Below are 16,424 nucleotides of genomic sequence, written 5' to 3'. Positions count from 1 at the left end.
AAGAATGCTTTCAGCACCTTGTTGAATCAATGCCACGTAGAATTAAGGCAGTTCTGAAGGCGAAAGGGGGTCAAACACAGTATTAGTATGGTGTTCCTAATAATCCTTTAGGTGAGTGTATAACATCAGTCTTTAAATGCAAGATATTTTAAGTGTACCTTAAATATTCTTGCAATAGTTTCAAATATACTTAATTATATATTTAAGTATATTTAAATATATATAATATCAAATATACTTAATTATATATTTGGACCTCAGCACTATTTCCGGGTATAAATTGCATTAAGTACAAAATAAGTTGTTCCAATTTAGCAGACTTTAAAACACATTTTAGGCTTAATATCAATAAACGTGCATGCATTGTGCAATAAAGAAGTACTCCAAAAAAGTTGAATTATAGTATTTATATTAGTAAGTCTCGAAGCGATATGTCAGTAAATATATTAATGAATTTGTAGTATACTTAGTATGAAATAAATATATTTTAAATACATTTTGGTATAGGTTTTCAGTCTAGGTCATATTTTCTTTTTACATTGCGCAATTTCATCCCTGCTTTTTAAATGAAGGTATGTCATGCAACCTGTCCGTATTGACATCTGCCTAATTTGGCTGGCTTGGAGCAAATGACAGATGAATTTACATCAAAAAACCATTTGATTGGACACATGGCCTTTGATGTCAACCGCAAAAGAAATGGGAAACCTTTTCTCCTCCATTCTAAAATCTTGTTTATTTTGTTCAATGAATTTTTTTATTTGCTTTTAGCTATTTTCCTTGCTCTCATTTCAGAAAAAAACAACAAAAATTTGGGCCATGACCACCAGTTTCTCTGTAATGCAGTAGAAATCCAATAGGATAAGGTAATGGACATCTTGCTTGAAGTCCAGGACAATGGGCACAAATGCAGGAGGGTCTGCTTTGAAGTCTTAGATGCAAACACTGTTTGCAATTTAGGCTTGGCGATAATAACAGACTATTCAACAACATACAGCTATTCATTTTCCCTTCAGTTCATTAATTGCATGCCAGACCAGTGATGAATTGATGACTTTCATATAATTGGGCTTCATGATGAACGCTTAATCGATTCTTCCTAGCTTGAGCCTTTTGTTTAAATACTCAAAGAAACTCCATACAAGTCTTTAATGAACTGTAGGGAAATGAAAAAAAAAAAACTCCATTATCCACTGAAACATATTTTAAAGCAGTGAAATATGAAGCGAAAGTTTATAGGTTTAACACCGCAAACATGTGGACTTGACCTGTGACGGTAGCAAAATAGGGTGTGTGTTTGTGGTAGTGAGTGCATGTGTGAGGCATGATGCTCGAATTCGCCCCGTAGTGGAAACCACATGCAGCAACTGCACAAGCACCAAAGGCTGAAGGTGCAGGGTCACGATCATCAGTCAGAGTAACGGAGAGTTACGGGACGAACACAAATCTTTGGCTGTTAGGCTGACTGACTGAGAGATGCCGCTTCTGCTGCTGTGTGTTGCTCTCCAGGCTTTGTCCTTTTCTCAAGGTAAAATGGTTCTGCTGTATGGTTGTGTAGGCAGACTGGGTCTTTCATCTAAAAAGCTTGTGTTCAACTGCGATATTACATTCTATATTCAAATTTTTTTTTAACAGTCTAATATTTCATTTAAAAAGTCTATTAAGTTGATGATACTTGAGTAGAGAGGTTGTGCAATTCTCAAAGGCTGTTGCACAATTCATAAATAGCTCTTGAGAGACAATCACTATCATAGATGGAAAATCAAATGTGCACTTTCAATCAAAAGACTTTTTTTGTAAGACATGCTTTGTGGTTAAAACAAAGTTCAGTTTAACTAATGCAGCACAATGCAATCTGAAGCCTTTTTTTTTTGACAAAAGAAAGTACATCGATGCCTCGGCTCATTACGACGCTTTTCCAAAGAGCTGTTTGCACAAAGTGCAACCAGAGATTGGTTTATGCACTTCAGTGTACTGTGACACATTGGTGAATAAATAAGCTGAACTTCACTGGAGATTGAATGAAGAAAGATGACTTCATTTCATTTGTAAGTCAAATGCATAAGATGGCTAAAAATAAAAAAACCATATCATATCGCTGAATTTTCGTTCATTGTCAGTTTTAGTTTTTGTGTCCAACAAGCTGCAGATGTTATTAACATGGTAGACATTTTACAATGCCTTATAGAAAAGTGTTTCAATAGTAGAATAAGACAAATGTTATATTTTTCTTCAGTGTTTTGCTGTGAAGAATGCATAGCGCAGATGGGATCCGGACAGAAATAGTGCCTCATAATACAAATACAAATTGTGTTTGGATGAATACGATTGGTCAATATAAAATAACTGTTAATCTGAGAAAAAGTTTGCAAATAATCTCAGTATGTCTTAAAACATTCTCACAAATATTTTTTTTATTTGTTCATTTTTATATCATAATTAAGTCTCTCATTTTGTAATACAACAAATATAGTGTCCTCCTAAAGCATATGAAATTATTAATTATAAACCTAAACTTATTACATTTATTTGATCCTGCGAGAATAATTTTTTCTTTCTAAATTAAGCGCCAAAAGCGGACAGGCATCATGACATTTTTGTAATACAAATGTGTAATTTTAGATTCCCTGAGAACATTTAAATAGTGTCACAAATGCGTTTTTTAAAATCAATTTTATTCTGTGACTTTTTTGAGTATAATGACCAAGACGAGCATCAGCTCCGAGTTTCTGCCGTTTATGTGAGACAGATGGAGAAACTAAGGTGTTGAAATGCAACTAAGCGGTGTTGAAATACCTGATCAACAGCCATTTTATGTAGTCTGTTTTAACACAGCAGGCTTTCAAGAATTAGTCCTATAGTTATTAATCACTACAATGACTTAACTTTATTATTAGGTCTCCTTCATATTGTGTAAAACTGTCAAATATCTACGTTTACTTCACACCACAGGACATTGTAGGCCTAAATTTATTTATTTTTCCACCATGACAAAATCTTCAAATGCGAACTTTGTAGACAACTTTGTAACCCAACACAAACATTACCGAAGTTTTGCAGAACATCATTTTTGTTGTTTTTATGTTGAGCTGAGCTCTTTTAATGCGTCTTGTTCAACAGTGTGTCATTGCTGTTGTCTTTGATGAATATTGTCTTTGTAGACTGTGAAGAATTACAGCAGATTGGAAGATGTTAGATTTGAGAGCTCTGTTCTACTTTTGCACTTAATTGACAGTTTTTGCCCTCTGGCTTCAAGCAATATGTTCTCAGCAAAACTCATGGTGTTCATCTTGTCTTCTTCAGGGCTCAATGGTACAGATGACCTTCCTTCCAAGAGTGTGGCAAAGCATGCTGATCATTCAGACAAACAGAGTAAGTTGAATGATTTCTACTACTCTTAAGAAAACTTGTGCCTTTCCTTTGAAAATATGATGTCTAGATCAGTGTTATCAGTGTGTGCAGTTAGCAGCAATCTCACGATGATCAAAAAAAAAAAAAGCTCACTTATTTAAAAGTGGGCCACAAGCCGTTAATCAAGATGTTGATGAACAATATGCATGAGAACAGTGTTTGGGGTAGGCCTGCTGAGACCCACCTGCTATCATCAAACAGAACAGAGAAAAGAGATCAGCAAGACTGCAAAAAACTGAGAGCAATCTACCACCCCGGAGACAGCCGCTTCATTTTTTTTTTGCGCCGTAGAATTCATTTTAAAATCATTAAGCACTGTTTAATATGTGCAAGTAAATGCCCTACACAATCACACAGACATCAGACATGAAGAAGGTAAGGAAAAGTCCCACAGAAAAGTCCTTGCACTTAATTGGAAGACCGTTGTCTCTCGACTGTATCCAACAATTAAACATAATAATGTCGTCATTTTGACAATCTATTGTTGAATTGCTATTCCATTGACAGTCCGTTAAAATGATATAATTGGTAATTAATTTTAACTATCCAAAATGTAGTTTTACATTATAATATTGAACAATTCTGACCCTTTCTACAGCATTATGGGAAGACGAGTAAATAATCTCATTCCATTTTCCCAATTTGTAAAAATATTGCTTTGTTTATGGTATTCATGAACCCTGTTATTCAAGTTATTGTGAAAAATTCTATTTTATCAAAATATAAATGATCTTCTTGAAAGTGTAATTTTATTTACTTTATTAGTTTGCATCCAAACTAAGCACAGTAAGTCCCTATTAAGTGATATTTTTTATTATTTATTTTACACATTTTGATAGTTATTTAATGTTTAAATAAATAATGGTTTATTTGGTATTATAAAACGGATAGTGTCTGTCCTTGATTCCGATTGGTTGAGCCGTGTTCAAAGCTCATTACATCAGTATTACTTTATACAGTATTATTCCACTCACAACTATTTTTCACACCACAAATTGTTAATAGGGTTGCAAACATTGGAGAAAATTAACAGAAAATAAAAAGACTCTCATATCATTTTTAATTTGACCTCCTAAGGGTTGATGATTAACATTTTCAACAGATTTCGGCACCTCCTGTCATCGACCATTTGGTAAACTTTTTTTGAGTGTCAGAACCTATTTTGTACCCTATTTGTGGAAAGTGTGAGATATCTATGATTCTGCATCAACTGCTACATTACCAAGAGTGGGTCTGTAAGATTTTGTTTTGTTGAAATCCATCTTTTATGCTGACCAAGGCTGCATTTATTTGATCAAAAACACAGCAAAAAATAATGCTGTAAAATATTATTTCAATTTAAAAGAATGTTTTCTATTTTAATATATTTTAAAATGTCATTTATTCCTGTGATGGCAAATAACTCGAGTCTTCAGTTTCACATGATCCTTCAATCATTCTTACATGCTGATTTGGTGCTCCAGAAGCATGTCGTATTAATAACCATGTTGAAATCAGTTTGTGGAAACCTTGATAAACAAATTTCAGAATTCTTGGATGAATAGAAAGCATGGCATTCATTTGAAATAGAAGTTTTTTGCAACAATGTAAATGTCTTAACTGGCACTTTTGATCAATTTAAAATGTTTTTCTGAATAAAAACAAAACAAAAAACGTACTGACCCAAAACCTTTGAACGGTAGTGTATTTCACCACCAACAGTGGAACATCAGACCAGTGACCTCTCTGACCCCATTGAAAGTCACCCTAAAGAAAGACCTTCAGAATGAATCCACTCCACAAACAGAATACACAGACACAATCTGCATCCTGTAGTCATAAATCAGGAGAACTTCATATGCTCAAACCACACTGTGGAGGCAATGTCATAAACTTTCTAAAAAAAAAGTTCTTTCCCCAGTGTCCTCCATGCTACAATATGACATTTCCACAGGAAGTGACTCACGGGATGTGGCGGTGTTGCAGTGTACTGCTACAACGTTTTGCAACACAAAACAATGCCCCACGGTTTACATATTCACTTTGCCGTTTGGATCTAAATAAAAGTCTAGTGCTAGAAATACACACTGAGAACAGAATTAACACTCAGATAAGATCAATGCCAGGATGCGATGCTGGAAAAGTTTCTGACTCAACCCAGCATGCTGTGAAGATATAAATGTGAATCATCTACCCTAACTGTTCCTATCATTCTCATGAATTTACTCAATGAAATCAATTATGTCCCTTTTCCCCTTCTGAACTAGTTGAGCTCTCCACACTAAGTCTGTCCAAGGGCTGCTCTGGTGTGCTCAGGGCTCTTCACCAGAACACTACAGTCCATGTGACCCTCAATCTTCTGGATGCTGAGGAAAAGAAAGAGCTTGCTCTCCAAATCTGTGAACTTTTTGGTTGTGGCCACGGTTTTGAGATCGGCACGACTGCACCGGTGCACAGTGGCACTTGTCTTGCAGACTGCATCTTGAAAGACTCAAAACTGCACAACTGCACTACAGCCGCAGAAGGCGACTGCACAAATGCAACTGAAGTAATTTGCGGTGAGTCATCTGAGATCTTCTCTGAGATGTTCTGATAAGTGCTCTACTTTTGTCTCAATGCTTTAATTGTGATTTGTTCGGCCTAACCTCTGTCCTCCAGAGGCTGTCAAATTGATCGGAGGACGTGATCGCTGTGCAGGACGGGTGGAGCTGGTGCATTTTGGGCAATGGGGAACGGTGTGTAACGAGTATTTTGACATCAAAAGTGGACAAGTAGTATGTGCTCAGCTGAGATGTGGCAGTGCAATAAGAACGGCCAATTTTGGGGCCGGCAGCGGAGCCATCCACATCAGCAAAATGAAATGCAACGGCACAGAGAGCAACTTATGGGAGTGCGGCCCCATCGACAACACTGTCAACTACTGTGGACATAAGGAAGATGCTGGCATTGTGTGTTCAGGTACTATACACATGTACACTTAATGGGCAAGTGCTTCATAACATAAAACACCACTCTTTTGTACACAAAGAAAGAACATTGTGTGAATTCAAGTTTGCAACCCATTTTACTTCCGTAATGTGGCATATTTCGGAGTTAAACAGGATTTTCAATTAGAAAATATGTAGGGTGGGAATTGATTGGACATAGCAAAATGGTAATTTGTTTAAACAGTATTTAATAGGCATTTGGCAATTGTTTAACATTATCCAAGCAGTCCACAAGGCCTGAATGATGTCAATTGAAAGGAAAGCAAGTTATTATATTTAGATGAAAGATTACAAAGATTTTATTTGGAATAACATGCACGGATGAATCGTGCAGTAGGAAAGTAAAAAGGTGCAATTTCATTTTCATGTTGACATTTGATGTGTAGACATTCACTGCTTCCCAATTCGCCTACTTATACTATGGCCTTATACTATACTAAGAACATACTTTTGAGTGTGTAGCAGAATAGTAGGCAAGCTTTTGGACATACTACTTAGTCATAATTATTTGAACTGACAGCTCTGTTGCTTAGATACGTGCATCCTGTCCCCGTTTAAAATGCCTTGTCAATCATCTTGTCAGAGTTAAAATCCTCCACATTCCGTTTAATTTAATTTCCTACCATTTTGGAGAGCACGTTGATCTGCCAGGCATGTGTCTCTCGTGTGGAGATTGAGAACTCTCCTCATGTGTTTGCATAATGATGCATTTAAAAGTTGAGAATCACAATGCTATTGTAGATTAAATATATGGTGGACAACAATGAATAAATATTTTTTCACTAGGTTAGGATTATTAATCGCTCAAATCCTTTATCTACTTAACCGTCGGACTCGCACATTCGCCACATTTGTAGTTTTTAACACTTTTTGTAGTTTGTAGTTCTAATCGAATCCTCGTCTAATGCACATTGGGTTGTGGGCAATATGAGCCATTAGAGTGTGTATGGATCTGCACTTTGAATTCTAACTGGAAAAAGTAGACCATCCAGGTGTCTTTGGAATACTCTTTTTAACATACTATGATTTGGGACACACTAATTCTAATTTCGAACCCTACTTAGGATGGATGGTATGCGAATTGGGATGCAGGAACTTACTTTTTGAGCCAAATGTTACATTTCCTGTGTGTATTTGAGGTTGTAGTATGTGACCACTTGAGGTGGAACGTTAACATAATTTGTTTCAGCTCTTAGTCTCAGTTGTAGGTCAGATTTAACTTTTTGGGGTGGATGGACATAATTTCCACGTCAGTTGGTCTGAAAATAGGTTAAAAGTAGGGCAGGCTTACAACAGTATTTCTGAAATGTCAAAGCACACATATATAAGCTTCAGCTTGTTAGTGTTTTGTTGTGAAATCCTGAGTGACAAGTCTTGTATTCCTTTGATGTATCCAGTGGATTAAATGTCTTTCATACAGAAAGTGTTGAGATCACACCCACAGGGAGCATAACCGAGCTGGAGTTAACAACACTGGTGGCAGGTGATGCTTCAGTTTCTTCTTTTTCAAAAGAGAAAATGAATGAAAACAAGATCTGCATGATTTCTGTCAATAAAAACCTTCTCTGTTCATTTTAGTGTCAACCGCAGTGGCAGTAACAGAGCGCAGCAGTGGAGTTTCAGCAGCAGCGATTGGCTGCATCATCTTATCTATTGTTTTACTTATGTTTATTATTATAAATACTGCTGTCTGTGTGCATTTCAGAAGAGCAAAGGGCAAGTACATTATAATCACTTTTTATATTCAAAAGAACTCATCACAAATTTAAAGATGACAAAATATCAAAGTGGTATTGGAAAAGAAATAACAAACAAGTTTTTTTACAACTAAATGAAATAGATTTTCTAACTCCAAGAACATCTCTGAGTAGTAGTACAACACTAGCTTTTAAAAAATATGTTATTGTTATAAACTTCAAATTAACTCATTTATTGGCCAAGTTCTGTGTGCATTTAGTGCATTCCATCCAAATATCAGGAAATGCTTCAAACCTTTTGTGAACCATTTCTTTTGACATTAGTTACTACAGCAATACAAAAGCTTAAGGCAGAGGCTTAGTGCTGCATGGGGAAGTTTAAGTCATTCTTTTTCATCCTCTTTGCCAACAGCATGTGTGATTCATCAACATCACAGTAATTCCCACACAAGCCTGCAGGACCAGTCCAATGTACAGATAGGAGTCTATAACACACAAATTGTCTCGGCTGTCAGGGGGCAGCAGTACGGTTTGTATTGCAATATATTTGTTTTCTTCATCCTCATAACATGGCTATTTCTTTTTTTTTGTATTTAGTTGCCTACATATCGATCTGTCGATTTTAATCGATTCTCAATTACAATTTTATTACGAAATTCAATTAATGAATACCGATTTGGCGCTCTTTAATGTGACATGACAGATCGCTTTTTTATCCGTTCAAGAGAAGCACAGAGAGCTCGTGAATAGATCATCTCTTCCGTTTTACTGCTAATTATAGCACGAATCAACATCAGAAGGTATGTTGAAAAATACAGTACAAATCTGTTTAATGTCTCGAGCTCAATCAGTGTTTCAACCATGGAAAGATGTCAATAAAACCGCTAATTTATATGTTTGTATATAAATCAGTTAATTTTAACCTTTAATACTATAGTAATGTACCAACTAACAGGGTTCTTTGATTAGTTTACAGCATTTGAGATATTTTTCCCTTGAGAAAATTCGCCATATTCTGTACATGATATGTAAATTAATCAAAATCAAATTAAATCGGAATTAAATCAAATCACAAGTTCAATACCCAATACATCAATACCCAGCCCAACCCATATTTAGTAATTTTTCTAATTTATTTCACAAAATATGGGTTAAACCACATTAGATCTGTAATTTTATATATATATATATATATATATATATATACACTCACCTAAAGGATTATTAGGTACACCTGTTCAATTTCTCATTAATGCAATTATCTAATTAAGCAATCACATGGCAGTTGCTTCAATGCATTTAGGGGTGTGATCCTGGTCAAGACAATCTCCTGAACTCCAAACTGAATGTGAGAATGGGAAAGAAAGGTGATTTAAGCAATTTTGAGCGTGGCATGGTTGTTGGTGCCAGACGGGCCGGTCTGAGTATTTCACAATCTGCTCAGTTACTGGGATTTTCACGCACAACCATTTCTAGGGTTTACAAAGAATGGTGTGAAAAGGGAAAAACATCCAGTATGCGGCAGTCCTGTAGGCGAAAATGCCTTGTTGAGGCTGGAGGTCAGAGGAGAATGGCCCGACTGATTCAAGCTGATAGAAGAGCAACTTTGACTGAAATAACCACTCGTTACAACCGAGGTATGCAGCAAAGCATTTGTGAAGCCACAACACGCACAACCTTGAGGCGGATGGGCTACAACAGCAGAAGACCCCACCGGGTACCACTCATCTCCACTACAAATAGGAAAAGGAGGCTACAATTTGCAAGAGCTCACCAAAATTGGACAGTTGAAGACTGGAAAAATGTTGCCTGGTCTGATGAGTCTCGATTTCTGTTGAGACATTCAGATGGTAGAGTCAGAATTTGGCGTAAACAGAATGAGAACATGGATCCATCATGCCTTGTTACCACTGTGCACGGTGGTGGTGGTGTAATGGTGTGGGGGATGTTTTCTTGGCACACTTTAGGCCCCTTAGTGCCAATTGGGCATCGTTTAAATGCCACGGCCTACCTGAGCATTGTTTCTGACCATGTCTATACCTTTATGGCCACCATGTACCCATCCTCTGATGGCTACTTCCAGCAGGATAATGCACCATGTCACAAAGCTCGAATCATTTTTAAATTGGTTTCTTGAACATGACAATGAGTTCACTGTACTAAAATGGCCCCCACAGTCACCAGATCTCAACCCAATAGAGCATCTTTGGGATGTGGTGGAACGGGAGCTTCGTGCCCTGGATGTGCATCCCACAAATCTCCATCAACTGCAAGATGCTATCCTATCAATATGGGCAAACATTTCTAAAGAATGCTTTCAGCACCTTGTTGAATCAATGCCACGTAGAATTAAGGCAGTTCTGAAGGCGAAAGGGGGTCAAACGCAGTATTAGTATGGTGTTCCTAATAATCCTTTAGGTGAGTGTGTGTGTATATATATATATATATATATATATATATATATATATATATATATATATATAATGAGATTGTAATTGCCATAAACATGAAATGTTTTGTAATTTCTGTAATGGTCAAACTTTACATTTAATGTAAATGCGCACTTTCTGTTTTTCATTCCTCAGAAAGTCTTGGCCCGAGAATGAGCTCAAACTATGGCCGTAAATTCAACAAGAGATTAAATCAACCCACTCACAACTCTGACACTGATTCAGACTATGAACATCAGAACAGCATTCGACCGCAAGGACTGCATCTAAACAACTCACCAAGTATGCCGCTTTAGTAGACAACACTTCTACTGCAAATGACCACTAATATATAATCAGTCCTTATTTAAAATGACACGCATCAAGAAAAGTCGCAACAGAGAATCAGTCAACAGATACTACTGGCATAAGCCATTTTTACATTAAAAAAAAAAAAAGTCTGTTCAGGTCAGTGGAGAATTTTTTTCCCTCTGTACTTTAGTTCATATTAAACTAAACCACTATCAGTGCAACTACTGAGCACTTCAGCTCCAGCTTCTGAAATCTCCCTTATGAAACAAGTCAAAGTATGTTTTGTTGTGAGAGCAGATGTACAAAAGTGCCATCAACAGCCTTTCTATATTGCAAGTTCCAAGTCCTCGATATTTCTGTCCCAGCAGAGGTAGTACTTTTTTTCGTATTGGTTGTAAATTTCCATTTGGCCAGTAGTACTTTGTTAAAGAAAAGAAAAATCCTAAATAGTCGTTAAAGATTATATTATATAGATTATATATCAAAGTATATTGGGCCCTCAGAGCCAAAGCAGTGGAGTCTGAGAATTTCTCACAAAAAACAACAACAAAAAACTCATCATTTGATCCCATTTGCATATGAATATTAAAATGTAGGATCTGATGTTTTATCCGGGTATTATTATCTTTACATTTAGATGTATGGCAGAAGGCAATGTGACAGAAGATCTACTGTATGCGGGTTCTGGAGTTTCCTGTTGAAGTCTGGACCATTTTTATATTTTGCTTAAAATAAGTATCTACTAAAAACAAATCAACAATGTTCATGATAATTAAAACGCTCTCATCTTGAGCCGAAAACAAAGTTATTTCAAAGTTTTAGTTGTCTTTCCATGCCATCTACAAACAATTTCCCTAATTATAACATAGTTTTTTATGAAATGCCCTTAACATGCTGATTAATAATGCTAAATGTATAGATGAAAAAACAACAAAAACTTGTTTATTTGAATTGTCAGTCATATACATTATGTATGATCGATAAAAATAATTGAATTTGCTGCATTTTCACTGTGTTTTTGCCGTTGTTTGAATAACCGTTTCTGCTGCAGCTCTTAATCTGGCGCTTCTTTAGCGGGAGAGAGAAGCTTAGCGAACGGAATGACTTGAATGAAGTGTGTTTGGCTCTAGATAAAAATATTAGAGGATATAGCGCCGAAAGATCATTACCTTGAGCGACCATGAGCGCTTGTGTTGTGCACTGTTCCGTTGTTTTGACGCACCGACTTCTCACTTTAAACTGTAGAAACGGTAATATTGTGTTACCGTTGTCATCATGTCTCGGGGTCCGTTTGTGACAAGCCAGGGTCCGGAACCGGAGCCGGAGCGCGGTCCGCTATTTGAGGACCCCTGATTTATGGTATCAGAAATATGCTTTTGTTTTTATTTTTCACACACAAACAATTCAATATTCAACATAATATTCAATTCAGTGCAACACTGGCATTTGATCTTGTCTGAGATCTTTCATAACACTCATGTCAGGATGTGATGGTCCTACCTTTTCACTTATACAAAGAGACGAGGAAATACGTTAGCCGACATGGGTAGGTTCCATATGAATAGAAATAATAAAGTTCGGTCAAAAACTGTGGCAATTTTGCTTAAAAGTTTAGCATTTCAAAATAGTTCACTAGTTTTTCTGTTTTAGCATTGTGGACATATCACATAATCTTGTTAAAGTCAAAGGCTCTGCATTAAAGGATAAGCAGTGACTTGTGAAGAACCACATTTGATATGTATGAATTCTTCTTCACTGTCTTGCAGGAGATATGAATGATGTAGACAGTACATGGCATGGAGAAAGATATGCACACAACGTGGAAATCAACATGGACACCTTCAAGTCAGGTATGAACAAATAAATCAATCGGATTCATGGGATATTTTACTCTTACCAAAAATGACCTGTATTTTATTGTTTCTTTGTTTTGAAGGTGAAAACCCCCCACTGACACCACTGTTTTTTGGTGGCCCTGACACCCACAGTCAAGATACACTGATCTAATGTGACCATATTTATTCAACTTTTAGTAAGAAATAAATCAGAAAGGTATCTTTTTTTTCTCTCTATACACAGCAGTAGATGTGAATGATTCAAGCAGTACATCTTCTGGAGAGTTCTATCAAAACACCAAAACCGACAAGGACAACATTCTTAAGTCACGTATGCACAAATAAATCATATTTCGGGTTCATTTGATATTTTGATGCACCTTCATTTGATTAATCCAGAGAGAACATGTCTAGATGTATGTGTCATAATATTAATTAAATAGTATGATTATTTTTATTACTGTGAATATTCCTAAAATACTAACAATCAAACAGTTTTCCTTTATGAAGGTGCGGAAACACCATCACTTCATGAAAAGTCACCATTGACACACCTGTCTTATGGTGACCATAACTCACCAGGAACTGAGAGTAACGGTAAAGCTGATTGAAGCCTCCGTGTTCAAATATTTCCCCTCTGAGAAGTTCCATTTTTTAGTAGGGAAATACATTTCAAATGAATAAACCCTGTTTTGTCTCTAGGAGTAGATGTGAATGATTCAAGCAGTACATCATCTGGAGAGTTCTATCAAAACGCAGAGACCGACACAGACAACAATTTCAAGTCACGTATGCAAAAATAAATCATACATTTAATCCAGACAGAGGGAACATGTGTAGGTGTATTTACTAATATTTAATCTTTTTCCCCCCTCATGAAGGTGAGGAAGCGGCATCGATGCATGAAAATTCACAGTTTGCACCCCTGTCTTATGGTGACACTGTGTTATTAGCAGACCCTGACAGTCAAGGTAAAGCTCTGATTTTAAATATTTCTCTCGCCTTTAAGGGTAAACAGTATCTTGTAGTAGGGGAATACATATCAGATTCATGAATTGTCTTTGTCTTCAGCAGTAGATGTGAATGATTCAGACAGTACATCTTCATTCGAGTGCTATCAAAACACAGAGATGGAGATGGACAAGAATCTGCACTGTGGTAGGCTCATATAAAGCAATTTAAAGGGACAGTTCACCCAAAAATGAAAATTCATAATTTTCTCACCCTCAAGTTGTTCCAAACCTGTATGAATTTCACTTCTTCTGCTGAACACAAAGAAAAATATTTTGAAGAATGCTTGTAACCAGACAGCTGAAAGATCCCATTGACTTCCATAGTAGGAAACAAATACTATTGAAGTCAATGGGGTCCATCAACTGTTTGGTTACCGACATTCTTCAAAATATCTTCTTTTGTGTTCAGCAGAAGAAAGAAATTCATACAGGTTTGAAACAACTTGAGGGTGAGGAAATGATGACAGAATTTTCATTTTGAAATGAACTATTCCTTTAAATTGAAGTTTGATGGGTATAATCAATGAGCATTCTGGGGATTCATTCCGTCAGCTAAACCTCAGGGATCTGTCTTCTGCAGAAGACGAGGAAAGCCCATCACTTCTTGAGAAGTCACTACAGACACCCCACAGCACTCAGATGACAGGAAACACTGCTGGTTACAGCGACTGTCATGTTCCTCGTGCCCACAGTCGAGGTACGATACCTTTTTGTTTTAACAATGCAACAATATTGACAACAGTGTATTTTGATAAGGAAGCGTGTGAATTCTTCTCTGCTTTGCAGATGAGAATGATTCAGACAGTACTTCATCAGAAGAGTGCTATCAGAACATAGAGATTGATGAAAACGCCTGTCTCCATTATGGTATGAATGAACCATCACAATAAATAAACATCTAAGACCACAAGTGAAAAATCCTTTGGTTTTAGATTTTTCTTATTTAATATAAATATCTTCATTATAATTGTATTATCAGCAAAATACTTTGAGAGAAATTCAAAACATGAAATCTGACATTTCATGTGACACATTCTATTTGACCTAGAAATAGTGCAGAATTTTTTATATTTTATTGTCATTTTGTCATGTTTCTTTGTTTTAAATACAATTATAAATATCCTAAAAAACCTTATTCCCCAGTTTAAATTACACTACGTTTCTAAATGTTTTTCTTTTTTGAAAAGAAATGAATACTTTTACTCGGCAAGGACACATTAAATTAATCAAAAAAGACAAATATTACAAAAGATTTATATTTGAAATAAATGATGTTCTTTTTATTTATCAAAGAATCCTGAAAAAAATGCATCACCGTTTCCACAAAAATATTAAGCAGCACAACTATTTCCAACATTGATAATAATAAATAGTTCAATAGCAAATCAGCATGTTAGAAATGACTTCTGAAGGATCATGTGACACTAAAGACTGGAGTAATTTGCTATCACAGGAATACATTATATCTTAAAATATAATGTATTCCTGTGATAGCAAATTACTCCAGTCTTTAGTCTTTAAACCAGTCTTTAAACCAAATTTTAGATTAAAAAGATTTTTTAAATATATTGAAATTGAACAAAAGTTGGGGGTCAGTTTTTACATGTTTTTGAAAGTCTCTTATGTTTGATAGACAGATATAAAAAAAATGTATTACAATTTAAAATAACTGTTTTCTATTTGAAATTGTAATACATTTTTTTTATATCTGTCTATCAAACATAAGAGACTTTCAAAAACATGTAAAAACTGACCCCCAACTTTTGTTCAATTTCAATATATTTAAAAAATCTTTTTAATCTAAAATTTGGTTTCAGATCTGCAAACCACTGTATATTTGACTTATCTGCATAATGCTAGTCGCACCTTTTAAACAGCTTGAGTCAAAAATAGTTACTACAATTGGTCTCTCTTGTTTTTGGAAGGTGAGGAAAGCCCATCACTTCCTGAGATGTCTTTTCAGAATCCCCACATTGCACAGACGACAGAAAGTACTGACGGTTACGACGAACAGCATGTAACTAGAAACCTCAGTCAAGGTACCTCTTGTACTTAACCATGTGACGATATTTCTTTGCACAGAGAGCTTCCTTTCTGAAATCACATAGCTCTTTTGTACAGCAACCTTGAACCTTAAAGCAAGCAGGATCAATTTGAAGGTAAAAAAACAAAAAAACACTGGCACGCCACTGACTTTATATTTATTCATCTCAGAAACAGATAATAGTAGTACAACATCAGAGGCATCGTACGTGAATGTACCATCTATAAAAGAGAGGGAGGACAATTCTGCTGGATCTTCTGATGGTGACTACGCTGACATTGAAACCTGGTGAAATCAGCATGATAAGTGCTAGAGGTTTTTCTCAGCAGGTAAGGTATCATTTTTTTTTAGAAAAGCACACATCATTATTTTTATTCTCTTTATTCTGTGGACAATGTTTTGCATTTAATATTTTGGGCAGATGATTCACAACAACACATCCCTGAAAACCGTGGAATGTAACACAAATGGGCCCTTGCAATACCTGAGTGTTTCTTATTATACCGGAAGAACAGAAAAATAAATCAGCATCGTTCATCTATATTATAATAAACATTCTAAACCATGATCAAGCATCCTATTATTTGTTAAATGTCTAAAAATGTAGCATGTGTATTTACAATATTTGAACACGTTACGTCCTTTAAAAAAAAAAAAGTCTATAATATAAACCCTCCACTGAACTTCATAATTCTAAGGGATAATGTAGTATAGTAT

The 16,424-nt window shown here is 35.8% G+C and overlaps 2 protein-coding genes across 5 annotated transcripts; both read left to right on the top strand.

Moving 5' to 3' along the window:
* The first annotated feature begins 1,349 nt into the window (after positions 1-1,349).
* On the top strand, positions 1,350-8,146 carry LOC130090925 (antigen WC1.1). Its single transcript, XM_056258575.1, has 6 exons — positions 1,350-1,528; positions 3,304-3,372; positions 5,658-5,948; positions 6,049-6,348; positions 7,798-7,860; positions 7,956-8,146. Exons 1-6 carry the CDS (start codon positions 1,477-1,479, stop codon positions 8,144-8,146), a joined length of 966 nt encoding a protein of 321 aa, XP_056114550.1. The 5' UTR covers positions 1,350-1,476.
* Positions 8,147-8,375: 229 nt separating this feature from the next.
* Positions 8,376-16,275, top strand: LOC130089653 (uncharacterized). Of its 4 annotated transcripts, none has more exons than XM_056257113.1 (13): positions 8,376-8,603; positions 10,660-10,806; positions 12,582-12,665; positions 12,895-12,981; positions 13,161-13,247; positions 13,356-13,439; positions 13,532-13,621; positions 13,722-13,808; positions 14,244-14,360; positions 14,450-14,530; positions 15,589-15,702; positions 15,878-16,036; positions 16,129-16,275. In XM_056257113.1, exons 2-12 carry the CDS (start codon positions 10,677-10,679, stop codon positions 15,997-15,999), a joined length of 1,083 nt encoding a protein of 360 aa, XP_056113088.1. In that variant the 5' UTR covers positions 8,376-8,603; positions 10,660-10,676; the 3' UTR covers positions 16,000-16,036; positions 16,129-16,275. The 4 variants fall into 4 exon arrangements, with proteins under 4 accessions (XP_056113088.1, XP_056113079.1, XP_056113096.1 ...); XM_056257104.1 differs by having other exon boundaries at positions 8,377-8,603; positions 12,898-12,981; positions 13,353-13,439; XM_056257121.1 differs by having other exon boundaries at positions 8,377-8,603; positions 13,359-13,439.
* The last annotated feature ends 149 nt before the right edge of the window (positions 16,276-16,424 follow it).

This window comes from Rhinichthys klamathensis, unplaced genomic scaffold (assembly GCF_029890125.1).
Source record: "Rhinichthys klamathensis goyatoka isolate OS25496 unplaced genomic scaffold, OSU_Roscu_1.1 h1tg000006l_1, whole genome shotgun sequence".
In the NCBI taxonomy this organism is placed as follows: Eukaryota; Metazoa; Chordata; class Actinopteri; order Cypriniformes; family Leuciscidae; genus Rhinichthys; species Rhinichthys klamathensis.
Note: the sequence above shows the minus strand (reverse complement) of the source record. Positions and strands in the feature narration are given on the sequence as shown.

Excerpts from the sequence above, each read along its gene's own strand:
- LOC130089653 (XM_056257094.1), top strand. The coding sequence starts at position 10,677 with ATGAGCTCAAACTATGGCCGTAAATTCAACAAGAGATTAAATCAACCC. Across the intron at positions 12,982-13,160 it reads GGACAACATTCTTAAGTCAC|GTGCGGAAACACCATCACTT; the intron begins GTATGCACAAAT and ends TCCTTTATGAAG. Across the intron at positions 14,531-15,588 it reads AAACGCCTGTCTCCATTATG|GTGAGGAAAGCCCATCACTT; the intron begins GTATGAATGAAC and ends TGTTTTTGGAAG.
- LOC130090925 (XM_056258575.1), top strand. The coding sequence starts at position 1,477 with ATGCCGCTTCTGCTGCTGTGTGTTGCTCTCCAGGCTTTGTCCTTTTCT. Across the intron at positions 1,529-3,303 it reads GGCTTTGTCCTTTTCTCAAG|GGCTCAATGGTACAGATGAC; the intron begins GTAAAATGGTTC and ends TGTCTTCTTCAG. Across the intron at positions 7,861-7,955 it reads GTTAACAACACTGGTGGCAG|TGTCAACCGCAGTGGCAGTA; the intron begins GTGATGCTTCAG and ends TGTTCATTTTAG.